The 13,809-nt window shown below is 37.0% G+C and overlaps 1 protein-coding gene across 4 annotated transcripts in view; it reads right to left on the reverse strand.

The window, feature by feature from the left end:
* uif (sushi, von Willebrand factor type A, EGF and pentraxin domain-containing protein uif) overlaps positions 1–13,809 on the reverse strand; it is a 34,182-nt gene that overhangs the window by 13,107 nt on the left and 7,266 nt on the right. For all 4 annotated transcript variants that reach the window (XM_017086353.4, XM_065864029.2, XM_017086361.4 and 1 more), the window contains 2 exons: positions 9,590–9,751; positions 2,942–3,023 (listed from right to left, as the gene is read on the reverse strand). In XM_017086353.4, coding sequence (XP_016941842.3) covers positions 2,942–3,023; positions 9,590–9,704 — 197 coding nt within the window. In that variant the 5' untranslated portion in view covers positions 9,705–9,751. The remainder of the gene's footprint in view (positions 1–2,941; positions 3,024–9,589; positions 9,752–13,809) is intronic.

A 13,809-nucleotide genomic window follows, 5' to 3' on the forward strand; every position in this document is an offset into this window, starting at 1 on the left:
TGAAAAAAAATCAAAAATTGAAGGCTTACATTACTATAACCCCTATATCTAATCTTGTAAATAAAATAGCTTTTCTAAAAAGTGGGGAGACCAACTGTTAGCAAAAACAGTTTGACAAAGATACCTACAAAGAACCAAAGTTCTTAAATCATTTCAAATTAATTTGCTAAAAGTGTCATCATGTCAATTTGATCCTTAGTTTTACTATACTCATAAATAAATAGAATTTTAAAAGTAAACATCTACAGATACATATATGAATAATAATTGAATTTTAAATTTCGTGTTCAATACTTAAAAAAAAAATATTTTATTGCATAATTAAATTTGGAAATATTGTGTTTAATATAGATAATAATATGGTGATTATATTTTCGTCAAGCATTTTTTTATTCAATGGAAAATAATGCCATACCATAATCCAATTGCTTCTATTAAAAATACAAGAAAATATGACTTAAAATACCAAATAAAATTTTCATAGTTTGATAAGTGACATTTCTTACTAAAGAAATTGTTCAATTAAATCAATTACACTAACGATGAAAAAATGCCGATTCTTATCGGCATAAACACGATAATTATTTAATTTTCCCCAATAAAAGTTGGCCAAGGAGGATATGGGCGATTAGTATTCCGCTCTTGACCAAGCTTCCGTTGCCGGGCGTAATGCAACTTCAATTATGCAGCTGCGCTTTACTTTCTATTTTCTGTTTCTATCTCAATTATGTTGTGCTGCTGCATGTGGATATGGATTGGGGGGAAATCGGGCTCACTACACGTAAAACTTTCATTTCCAATCGCTAAACTCACTTTGATTTCAATCTCATAACTTGGAGTTCTGCGGGCCCCGCGAGAAAAACAAGTTTCCCCCAAAAGCCGAAAAGCCAAAAGCCATTGCGACATTACGCATTCGCCGCGTGGGACGTGGCTGCCTTTGGCAAATGGCTGCAGCTGTGGCATGCCAAAAAAAATAAATCGAAAAGGCATACAAAATTATGTATGTGAGACTGGGACACTCCCTGCCGTCAACAATTGCTGCGTGCCACACCAGAGTGAAAACTTCAGACGCGGCTCCGTAAGTCGCGCATTTTTTTTGGTTGGGTTTGGCATTTTTTATATGGCTTGGGCGTGTATTAAGGTAGCAAAAAATATTCGATCTCTTTGGGCTTCCACTTAGCGGGTTTTTTTTGCAAAAGACTAGACTAGCTAGCGAGTTGTATAGTTTACTCTGTAAATTTCCTTAGTATATGGTAAAAATATTTATGAAAAAATGTACTGAATTTATTAAGGTATAGCATTAAAACGAAATCTACCAAGTAAAATTATTACCAGTTTATTGGCTTTCCATTTTTATTGTTTTAAGAAATCATTAAAGTATTAAAGTACCATGTAAAAGGTTTCGCCTATTGTAATAGCAAAAACCTTTAGTGCAAATTTTATATTTCTAAAATATATAGTCGGCTCCCTTTAATTTCCTCCACAAGTAATTTCCATTTTAATGTTTTTCTGGTTAAAGCTCCGTTAACTCAAAGTGTTAACGCCTTGTCGGGGGCTCCCCTTCATTCTACCCAATTTCGCATGCTACGCACGCCAAAAAGAAATTTCACCGAAACCAGAGTTAAATAAACTACGGAAATATTTCACAGTTGAATGAATGTTGGACTTGGTAACGACACCTGTCAACGCAATTGCCCCCTGTGTTGATATAAACAAAATACCCCCACACACAATATGTTTTTGGCAAATCGTCCATTTGAAGAAACACACATAGATGGATGGATGGATGGATGGATGGATGGGCCATTGTCGGCCAACGTTTGTTGAACTCCTCGGCCACGTTAGAGGCATTCAAATGAGCACTGGACTTGACTGGGGCGAGGTCTACGGCATGTAAATTACATTAGGAGCAGTGGTCTTCGGGTAGCCAGTTGTCTTAGAGTCACGATGTGCCGGGCATACTTAAGTGCCATTTAACGCCGTTGACGAGGAGAAATTGCGTAGGGCATTGACATTCAGCGGCAGCCAATAACTTTATTAATACTTATTTTTTTCAGTTAACCCGCTAACGAAAACCACACACACACAAAATTATGTACCCGGGCCAAAGGCGAACCAACGAAAAAGCGGAGAAACTTTCACCCCAATATGTATGGATGATGATGCCCTGTGGGTCAGCTCACGATTCTCACGTTCATTAAGCCGGGCCCCGAAAATCCCCAGCTCTATTATCAAAACACTCTCAATTTTCTTTTGGGGGGCGCTACGCGGGGGGGAAATTCTTCTGCAGGTGTATCGCTACCCAGGTATTTGGGTCATTGGTGCAGGTTAACACCCAAAAAAAAAGAAAGAAATAAAAATGCCTGGAAGAACAACTTTGCCGGAAGCATGTGGCGACTTTCTTTTCGCTCGAAAGGAGAAGGCGGGAAAAAAAGAGTTGGCGAAGAAACAGAAATTATGAATCATCCGAGCATCGATCGGCATATTGATGAACACGCCCAGTTGGGCTGGAAAAAAAAAGCGATTTCAAACTTGGTCAGCAAATCCAACTTCTTTTGCTTTTTTGGCTCTGGCTGCTGACCACTTTGGCATTGACAGTTAGCTGTCGGCAACGGAAATGCAATGTGCTGCTGTAACGGCAATTGCTGGAGCAAGTACATATATATCTCTGACTGACCAACCAACCAACCATCTATGTATCTCCATCAATCCAACCATCCATCCAGCTAACCGTCAAGAACAACAGGTAGCGCAATTGTTCAAGCGTAGCTGCCTGGTTAAAACAAAAAAATATAAAAAACTTGATTGCTTTTGCCACCTTCTCTTAAGTTCGATCGTTGACAAAACGGGCGGAACTAGTTGGCGGCACTTCCCCCGCTCACTTCCTCACAAAATACTCATAATCTTATTATCATATGGTTATGGTTGCGACTCCACTCACCTTCGACACAGTTCGGCGCTTTTATCCCACGAATGCTTGATATTGAAATATTTATAACAATTTAAGCCGCGCAGTTCCCAGCCTGGAAAATAAAAAAGGGGAAATCGTATATTAGACAAGGTTAAACATTAAAATTTGGCTTATATTCTACAGTAGTTTATTGAGTTAGCTTATACCCTAATTTTATTTGAAAGCACTTTATTACCGGTAAAATTCTGACTGGTTTTATAATATGGAGGTATCTAAATACTTAAGCATACTAATATTTTTAATCATTTTTAGGTAGTTTGGAGAGCTAGTACTTTTATTTTGGCGTCAATCACTTAAGACCAAAACAAATTTTTTGTCATATAGCTTTTAGAGGAACTATCGGGGTATTTAAAAACAAATCTTTCGAATATATGGTTTCTGTAAAATTTAACTCCGTCATTACATGTTTTATTTCCATGATATGATTTAAGCCTTTTTCATGGTATGTTTTGAAAAGAAGCATTTAAACAATTTTTGAATACCATTTTCTCTTTAATTAATTAACCTACAGGTGTAACATTAGACCCCCTATGTCTACAATTCTTCGCAACGTAAGCCGCTTAAAACGCCAAAAAGATTTCATGGAATTTAAACAGTATGCTTTTAATCATTAAATATCACCACCAACGAAGAAAGAAAGAGAGATGTGTGGTGACCCCAATCAGCATCTTAACTCGTTTTGCATAAGTTATGTCCAGTTCAGCATCTGACAACTTTCCGCGTGTTTCGCCGATGAGAACAAGAATTCAAACAGCATATCAGCGGATAATTAAGCTGTTGGGCCAACGGAGATTAGATTTAAGATGGGGCTGTGACGCTTTCGTTTTCCGCCGAATGCCATGGAGTTTTCCTGGTAAAATGGGAAAGTTGCGCGCGAAACTTGGACACGGCCCGCCTCAAAGTCAGCTTGATTGACAGCTTTCATTTAAAATCAAATCGACTAAAATATGCTGCGAGGCGCACATGCACACACTCTTTGTTTGTTTGCAATGAGCGAAACCAAAACAAAAAGCAGAAAAAGTATTTAAACAATTTGTTTTTTAGTTTTTTATGTACAGAAGCACGCGCTGCCGTTTAAAAGTCACATACAAAAGTGGTCGGCAAATGTTGTCTTTGGTGTTTTCAGCGGGTCGGCAAGTTGTTACAGATTTACCAGATTTTCCGATTCGCTGGGTGTCCAATGCGGACTTTCACGATTTCCTTGACTTCGAGTTTGATTTGAAGGAAACAGGTATTGCTTTGGATGGAAATCAGCATCCTGTCGATAAGGCATGGCCAATTGAAAATTGCATTTCTGAGCAAATAATAATTAAAGAAACCAAGGCGTCAATTCCTAGGCTATTTATTATTAATCTCTAATTGAATTGTGTTGAAAGAGTGAAAATTAGCTGGCGAAACTCTGAAATTCGTTTTTAGAAAGGTTACTTTTTCATAATATCAATTTTTCATAATTAAATAATGCAATTTTAAAGTCAAATTGAAGTTTCAGATAAATAATCAAATTTTTAAAAATGTTTACATATGGATTATATAATATGTGAAAACCCCCTCTAAAATTATTATTACTTTGACTTTTTGAAACCAATCTTGAAATAATAGATGTATCACTGAATATATGAAGTTAAAAAAGATTTCACATTTTATCCGACTGCTAAGTCTTGTTAAAATGACTAAGAAGCCTTCTTAAACGTAGTTAATACTCAGAAAATCTTTTTCAATCCAAACTCAATCACTTCATAGTTGAATCTTCGATCAGTCAGCTAGCCGCAAACCTTGCGGTCATTACCTATTTTACCATTAATCCCACCCAATTTACCAACTGTAAAATTGTTAACGTTCCCTCTGCGGCTTATTTGTTTGCCTAACTGGTTGCTAGAACCGCTATATGCCATACAATTTGTTCGAATTTATTTATTTGTCTGCCCATTTACCGCAGCGCAATTTAGTATTAGCCATGCTTGAATGCCAAAATAACCACACAACTAACTGTAAGGTGTTCCACTTAAAAGCAGGAGAAATGGAGTGGGCGAGTGAAGAGTGGATAGTGGCGAGTCTTGGACATTTCTGGAGCTCTTTCGGCGATCCTACTTTCTGGGTTACCTAACACGCTTCAATGGAAATCTAAATCAGCACAGAAGCCCCATGTAATTGTTTTTAATGGCTGCAAATAAATTCTCCCCCACATGGATACTTTTCTTTCTTCTCCATCGACTGTGATAAATTCTTGCACCTTGTGGCCATGTCACCGTGACAGCCGAGAACTTCAGAGTTCGATTCGCCGTGAGCAATTAAAGCCACGTAACTGCCAATTGGCTTCGGAAATTCTTTTGGTCTTCGACTTGGGTGCAGCCGCAGAAAAAAAAAAACTGGACAAGGTTAGCCGGTTTGAGTCTCCATCCTCTTGGCTCTTTGCTTTTGCATTCGCTCGGTTGGTCGGTTGTTATTTCTTTAGTTTTATTGAATTGTGTGCCAGATATTTGAAATTCTTGCCAGGAAGTTTTGCTTTTTCCCCCAATGCTTTTTGCCCCATTACCTATGCAAATGTTTGCTGCGTGACTTGGCCAAGTGATTCGCTCTGTCTTTCTCTCATTACCTCAGGCCTTCTCTTTCTGCTGGCTGAATATATAAGCCGACATTGCCTGATCAGTGTCTATATATAATTTGCCGAGCAGGCCCAGTGATTGCGGCATACGAAAAGATCTTGTGAAAACAATACCAAATTAATAATGTGAGAATTTCTTACGTAAAAATCATCTAGTTATATATAGGCACGTGAGATTTTTGCATGCCTACATATATGCGAATATCTAGGCTTACTACATATGCTTCTTGTAATTCTTCGCTTTGTCAAAGTAATCATGGTTCATTACTATTGAATAATTGACTTTTTGTGGGTTAAGTGTGGTAATTATACTGCAAGATGTGAGAAATTAATTTTAGTGGTCCTATAAATCGTGCAAAATATTTTTTTTAACGGATGTATCGTTTTGTAATATAATATTTGTATATAATAACAGGAAACCAGTTTCCCTCCCTTTATCTGTAATTTTGTAATCGGTAAAAGCGTACAATTACTTTGATTTAATCTGGCTTGCTTAACCGCACGTACTTATTACCCATTTTCCGAAAAATAAATATGCCATGCCCTGTTTTCAATCCAGCTCTTTCGAAATCGTTATAGTTCTTTTGGTTTAAAAAATGAGCAAAGTAAAATAAAAGAAAAAGTGAAACCTTGGCTGCGGCTTGCAATAAATCTTCTTTAGTGTGCTCATTTCATTAACCCCATTGCCTGCTGAGTAGCTCGGAATCTTAGCCATTAAATCTCTACGGAAAAAAAGGCTTAGGAAGAGAATGAGATCTCAATTTCAGTGAGTGCGTAGAAAGCTTAAAACCAGTTAAAGTAAAGGTCTAGGCAGTTCTAAGAAATTCTATTTGGTAATTCTTCAATTAGCTTTGATTTCCTCCACATTACAGTTTTATTCACACAGAAGTCGGTGAAGTGAATAAGTGTTGACTTCCCCTGACCAAACTCAAAAGCCACCGACATATGAACACAAATTTGTTTAATTTGACTTAAGCGCACGCTTATTTCACGCTTTATGATTTACTAAATGCCTCGATATCATAAATAAAACAGAAAAATAAATAAAGGTTTTACAAGCAGGGTGGTAACACACTGTCGCCCGTTCATAAATCATTTTGGTGGCTCTAATCTCAAGTGTGTGTTTGCCGACCCAGAAACTCTTATCAGCTAAACCAAATCGCCATAATTTTCTGCCAGTGTACGCTTGGATGAAGTGAATAGAAGCCGCAAAGAACACACCGACCAACAGAGAAAGATGCTCATTTAATTAGCCTGAAACTCTTGGCAGCTCGGCTGCGTTTACTCAAGCGTGTCCAAAAATGTGGAAGTTGCTGTTCTAAGTCTTCACGATCGACTCTGCGCCATACCGTGAGCCATGTTTGTCAGTCTGTCAGTTACGTCGGCTTGGTCATCATCAATTTGAGGCTTTTACCGTTAGGCCTTAGGATTCCTAAGTGGCCGCCGATGGCCGATGGCGGTACAACTTCTGTTTTGGAGCTGGCCATCAGTACGGAAATGGGGAAAATTGATTTTTTCATAGACCGTTGGTTGGACCCCGTTTGAAGGTGGAAAGAATTAAATGGTAGATTATGATTTTAGTAAAAGGTAATTATTTATTTGCCAGCCCTATTTCTATCTACTCAGAAAAATCAAAGAAGTCCATGGAGAGTAGTATCTAACTTTTTATATTAAAGTTTTTGGTATTTCCTTTAAAAAATGTTACTTTCCATTTTTTGGTATTTATTCATTTCATTGTGACTAGGTTGATTTTCCCAAAGCCAAAATATTATGCCAAAACTAAATATAGCGAGTAAACTATTAAAGAAACAATCTTCTTTTAATCCACCACAATCTAAAATTCTGTTAAATAATTCACATTTAATAAATTCCTAGACTTTTCTGCTTCTAAATCTGACTTGGGATTACCCACATCATCATCATCGTGTGATTGACACTACACACAATTCTTTCACATCTGACAGCTCAACTAATTGCCAAGCATCTTAGTTCCATTAGTTGAGTCATAAAATCAAAAACATCACTTCTGCGCCCATATCCATGTCGATATCGGTGTATTAACATCGATCAATATGCAACGGATAAATGGTAGGAAAAACTGCAATAACTGGCAAGAGTTGGCCTAATTTTCGAGCCAGCGTGTGTGCAACAAAATCCAATCTAGCCGACTGCACCTAAAACAAGTCACCGACACCCAGACACCTGCATATGGAAAACTTGAGTGCGGTGAAGAAAAATTATTTAAAAAATAAAAGACTTAGGCAACGAACTTGTTTGGCTGTGCACAAGTGTTAATCAGCACAGCGAGCTGCAACTAGTTAAAAGATGGACTTGGATGGCTCGGAATCGGCGGCAACAAGTGGCACAGCGGGAACAGGCAGGAATCGAGGAGAAGTGCACTGAGAAAAAATCTCTACTTAATTAAATGAACTGAAGGTCTCAATTTACTAAAGATTTTAAAAAGATTTTTCCCTGCACTGGAGAAGGAATTTATTTTGTTTGTTAAGAGTCATTTAAAAATAAAAAATAAATGGTAATTCTAAAATTAAAATTGTCCGATTTTGTATTATCATAAGAAATAAATTAAAAAACATATTTTAAAGATCAATAATTATATAACTAGTTTGTAATACTTTTTAAAATTTTATTAGCAGAGGTATAATAGAGGTATAATAATTATTATAAATTATAATTTTTATAAATCATACGGAAAACAAATTCCACCTCTTTGATAGCTTTTTTCCCAGTGCAGAGTTAGTCGGGCAAGTGAAAAAATAAACAGCAACAACTACTGCAGCGGCGGAAAACCGTTAAGAAATCTCGTTTGTGTGGGGCCCCAAGTCTGGAGTTGGAAATTCTTCATATGGAGTATATATATTCTATATATGCTGTCATGGCATTCTACGAAGGAGGGAAAAATGGTAATGGGCGAGGAGAGAAACAAGTTTGGCATATGTAATAACCGTTATCGGCTCTAGGCGTCCAACTATTTTTTTTTTTGTGAGGTGTTGTAGGTGGCAATGCCAAGTGAAAGGCTTATGGGGCTTACTTGGCCACCACCCTGCGACTCCCCCTTCATATTGATTGATTAGCCCGGCCATAACTTCCGTCATGTACATATTTTTCTGCACTCTCTTCAGCTTACTGAATTGTATTTCATGTCAGAGTGTCACTTTTTTTTCATTTTTTGTAGGTTTCTTTAAGTTCTAACTCGTTTAGCAGGTTGCTTATTGGCTTTAGTGGATTTTGTCATTACCCCAAGAATTTTTATAGCACAAACGTATGAGATATGTTTATGACACAAATATGGCTAAGCCTACACTGAGAAGTATATTTTTTATTGGTTAAAAGTATAAGCTGAAATCATGATAGACTATAAAAGGAATGAACATGAAAAGGCAATTTTCTATTTTTTTTGTAGTATGTTAAATTAGTTTCATATTGATTAGTTATTAACCTTTTATTTGCGTATCATCGAGCAAATTGTGGTCCCTATGCTTTATTTTCGTGGAAATCATAAGATCTATACCAGTCATGCTTAATTTATTATTAAAAACACCAAAAGCAGCGTGAAATTAATAGTAATTTGATGGGAAATTAAAGTCTCCTAATAATGATTTGATAATTTGGGTCAGTTGGAAATGTCTTGTGTGTAAAAGAAAATATCTTCAGACAAGTAAACAACCGGAAATAGTTCATCATACCACGCTTCGATCAAAGACAATCAATTACGCCATTAACAGCGCTTAGAACAGTCAAGACAAAGACATTCTTAAAGACATAATTGCCAGCTAGAAGCACACCCAATAAAGAGACACCCAAACAAATCGGTTTCCAATTGCCTTGGCCACAATTATATTCGCTTTTGATTTATGCGAACAGTCTGGCTTTGGTTTTTGGGCCACACCTGCGTCCGCTACGAAAAACGCACGTGTTTCAAATGCAATTTCCGAAATCTGTACTTAATTTTGGGTTGTTCGAGGTGAAAGAATGGCCGGTATATTCCTATAACTTACCATTTGGACACGAAAACGCCTCGTCGGCTCCGATTTGGTGTAGCAAATTGAAAAGCAGCAACGACGACAGCAAAGCGGCCAGCCAATGTGAATTGGCTGCCGTCGATTGTTTCATTTTGGCCCGATTTAATGCCCAGTTAAGCGCAGTCTGTTGTTACCAATCTGTAATCAGAAAAAAGTGAAAATAAATATCAGTTTCGATTGGAATCCCATAGTCCGGAGTAAATTAGTTTACGGCCTCGCCCTGGCCACCGAAAAGTAAAAAAATCATTAAAAAAACTGGTTGCCTCATTCACACCTAACTCACACATATACTCGATATTCGATTCGGTTTCGATAAAAGGTAATTATTAGCAAATTTATGCCACGCTGACTCAATCTCCGGCCGAAACTTTGACTACACTGCGATCTGAGCACGTGTTTCTGCGGCGGAACGCGTTTAGTGAATGCGGTTTTAGAAAGTTTCTCGAGAAGTCCACAAAACCGCAGCTTGCAAAAGAATTTGCATATTCTTACTTATCGAACACCTCTTTCCTCTCGAGGTCGTTTTGCTGAGCCATAAATATAGCTAATGTTGGTTTTAGTGCGTTGCTTCTACTTGAGAACGGAATTTTTGGAAGATGACTTTCACGAAGACGAAATTAATTATAAAGCATTGAAAGGGGGGAATTCCTAATGTTGACTAAGAGATTGAATGTCTGTCTAAATGCCTGGGGATTTGAGTATTTTATATTTCTTTATTACTTCTCATAAAAAGATAATACAATACCTTGTCATAGATCTAAAATTAACTTTTAACCTCATAATAAATTCATCTCTATTACATCTTTGATGAACTCAACAATAATTGTAAGCCAGAGTCAAAATTTGGGTTAGATATGATTATATAGAGAGCAACCCAAAGTTTAAGGTTATTCCGATTTGACTGCCATTTATCACGATTGCGTCTGAACTTGTTTGCAGTCGTGTGATCTGTGTGTGTGACTTTTCATTCATATCCAAAGCCAAGTAAAGTATCTCTGGGGTGTTTTGAGGTGTCTGGGGTTTCTGGGGTGTGGTGGGGCTTTGTAAACGGAGATCGAGGCGCAAGGTTGCCGTTATTGTCAAGTAATTATAGACTAGCTAACGCCAAGATGTACAGTTGCATGTTGATACAGTTTTTATTTGTATTTACCTGCTAACTGAACTTGTTGGATTAAGGCCATTTAATTTGGGGGTGAAGTCTAAGGTCTGGAAAAGTTTAAACTTTACTAACTTTGAGTTAACCTTTTAATTTAACCACCTGCGAATTAGGTCTCCTATCTTTTATAGGCTCTGCATTTTTCATATTTCATAACATAACTTTCATGTTTGTTACTCAAGTCTTTTGTTTGCTTTAGTCTAGAGACACATATATGTAATGCTGATTGACAAAGTGTGTAGAAACTGCATTTGAAATACGAAACCGCAGTCACTGGACTCAGACCAGTCGCAGACCAAGTCCATTAACAACTTCCGCAAATTGTCTCTGAGGGAAATCTCAATCTCGGCTTAAAATTTAGTCAAACGCGAAGGCAAACGCCCTGCCACATGTTTCATTTGCAATGAGATACACTAACATCAACACAACGTCGAAACATTAGATAACTTTGTTGCATGCGAATGAAAGGCTTGAAGCCCCCCAAAAAAAACAGCAACAAAAAAAAGAGTGATGAATAAAAAGCCATTGAAAAGCGGCTTATACCCCCAGACAGGTCTTGGCGGCTTTTATTCAAGAAAAAAATACAGAAAAAAACAATTTGCAAGTAAGCTAAGACTGCACGCACCTCTCAGCGCTAATTAAGAAAAATAGCAATGGCAACTCTTGTTTATGTTTATTTCTCTTGGCGCTCACAAATCAAAATAATTACAATACTAATATAAGCAAAAGGGCAATGAATTATGCAATGCGTTGTTTTCCTTTGCCCCGAAGTCTGGAGTCTGGGGTTTTCTTAGTTTAAAGTTGAAACTTCAGCTGCAGCTGCTGCCTGAAAAGCCGCAAGCAGCAAGCCGCATGCCGCATTTTTTGTGCAATTAGTTGGCTATGCGGTTTGGCCCAGAAAGCAACTTGCAGCCGTCAAACAGCTAACTTGTTCGATGGCTAACTGTATTTGTGCCCATTGTTGTTGTTACTCTTTATCCACTTGGCTAACACGAAAAACATTTTGTGTGTGGGTGTGAGCCAAGTCGCATAAAGGCAACTTAAACTGAAGTCAACTCGGGTCTAGGCTGTGGTAGCAGTAGCATTCAACGGAAAGGCGCCAAAAATTATAGAGTTTTACCCAACATTTATTTACTTTGCTGCTTAATGAAGCGCACACACATTCACACACACACACACAGCAGGAAAGGGGGCGGGGACGTGGGCGTGGGCGGGAGGCTTTGACCCAACCAAAGACAGCATTGTCATAAGCTGACTGTGAAATCGGTGAGTCCATTGAAGGCTAAACAACATTACTATTAACATTAGATGTTTGGCGAAGATTCATTAAAATTTAATATTTAAATTTTCAGTTGAGATAATAATTATAACAGTGGGAACATATTTGATTCACAAAAAAAACAGTTACAGGTAATTATTTTCAATTTTTTATATCAAGTTAAAACTTTGTTTTATATAATACAATTTTTAATAATTTTTAAACACAAAGGAAATGTAATATTTAAATTTACAGCTGAGATAATAATAATAACTGTGGGAAAATATTTAATTCACAAAAAAAGCACTTACAGGTAATTATTTTGAATTTCTTAGTTCACGTTATATCTTTTTTTATATAATACAATTTTTAATAATATTTAAACCATTTTTTTAAATTAAATTAACAAAAATAAAATTAAGGAAAACAGGCTTAAAACATTTTTTAAATATAATAAGTAAAATGCGTTTACTTTAAAAATTTTGTTTCGTGAATCTACAACTTTTATTCTACTTCGATATGTATAATTCTTTTATTAATTCAACTTCTTCTAATTCAAGTAAAATATTGTTGAAATCTAGAATAACTTCTTAAATTATATAGCTTAAGTCTTAAAAAAGCTATTTTCAACAGTCCAAAGGGAATATAACTGTAAGAAATTATATTCACCAACGGAACTTATTTCTTAATTGATAGCCCGCAGGAAAACAAAAAGCAACCAAAAACCGTCAGAAGTCAACACTCTGGAAAATATTTAGCCAGAAGCTTATATAATCTCAGCTAATGATGGCAAGAGGAATGAATTCCAGAGGCTTACGAAGCGTTAGCAAACAATGTTTTGCATTCTTCGCTTAAACTGCAAACTGCAACCGATTACATTCCACATATGCAAATGTTGGCTTGGCTAATAGGTAATAAAAAAAGTAAAATTACCACCCATTTCACTGGTAAAGTAAATAAGCAAAAAGCCCGATGAGAGTGAAAGGTATATTTGATTTAGTGTCCGTGTTTTATTGCCCATTGATTTGGCTTCGATATCGGTGTGTCTTTCCTAAGCTCATCGTGTGGTTTAACAATCATTTCGAAAGATTCACCAACAAATTAGCATTAAAATGGGTGGCATGGGAAGTCGTTTAGTATGGATTTTTCGTAACTCCCATGACTGACACCGTTTAAAAGTTGATTAAGTTGGAGATGGCAAATTGAAAATTATTTGATAAGTTGATTGGCATGAGCATGAATACTAATAGACTTTCGGGGCAGCAAGGTATGGCAGTGCAACAACCTGCTTCAAAACGAAAGACTTAGGCAACGAACTTGACAGCCTCCGGACAAAAGAACCACTCATCATCGCCCGCATGGAGAGAACAAAAGACTTGGGCAACCCCAAACATGAAAAACCTTTTCCATCCGCATCGAAGCTGTAAGTTTCGCAATCGAAGAGCCATTGAACGGAGATGGAGGGGGAAAACTCTATAGCCAGAAGTGTGGAAAAGACTCATGGCTGCGCGTCAGTCGCAATCAAAATTCAAATATCTTCTGGGCACACACATGTATGCAAAGCGAATATCAACAAGAAAACTGAACGATCTGTAACCAAACCGGTTGCCGATGGCTCAGCATTCAGCCATTATTGATGACACCTTCGACATTTAGCCAGCCAGCAAAAAAACAAACACACACAAGCTAAATCAAAACGAAAACCTTAAAATGATGACTAAGTTGAGCAAATGGTAAAAGTCAAACGGTGTACATATAATTTCTGGTGAACTTTTTGTGCCG

The sequence above is a fragment of the Drosophila suzukii genome, chromosome 2L (assembly GCF_043229965.1).
Source record: "Drosophila suzukii chromosome 2L, CBGP_Dsuzu_IsoJpt1.0, whole genome shotgun sequence".
Taxonomy (NCBI): domain Eukaryota; kingdom Metazoa; phylum Arthropoda; class Insecta; order Diptera; family Drosophilidae; genus Drosophila; species Drosophila suzukii.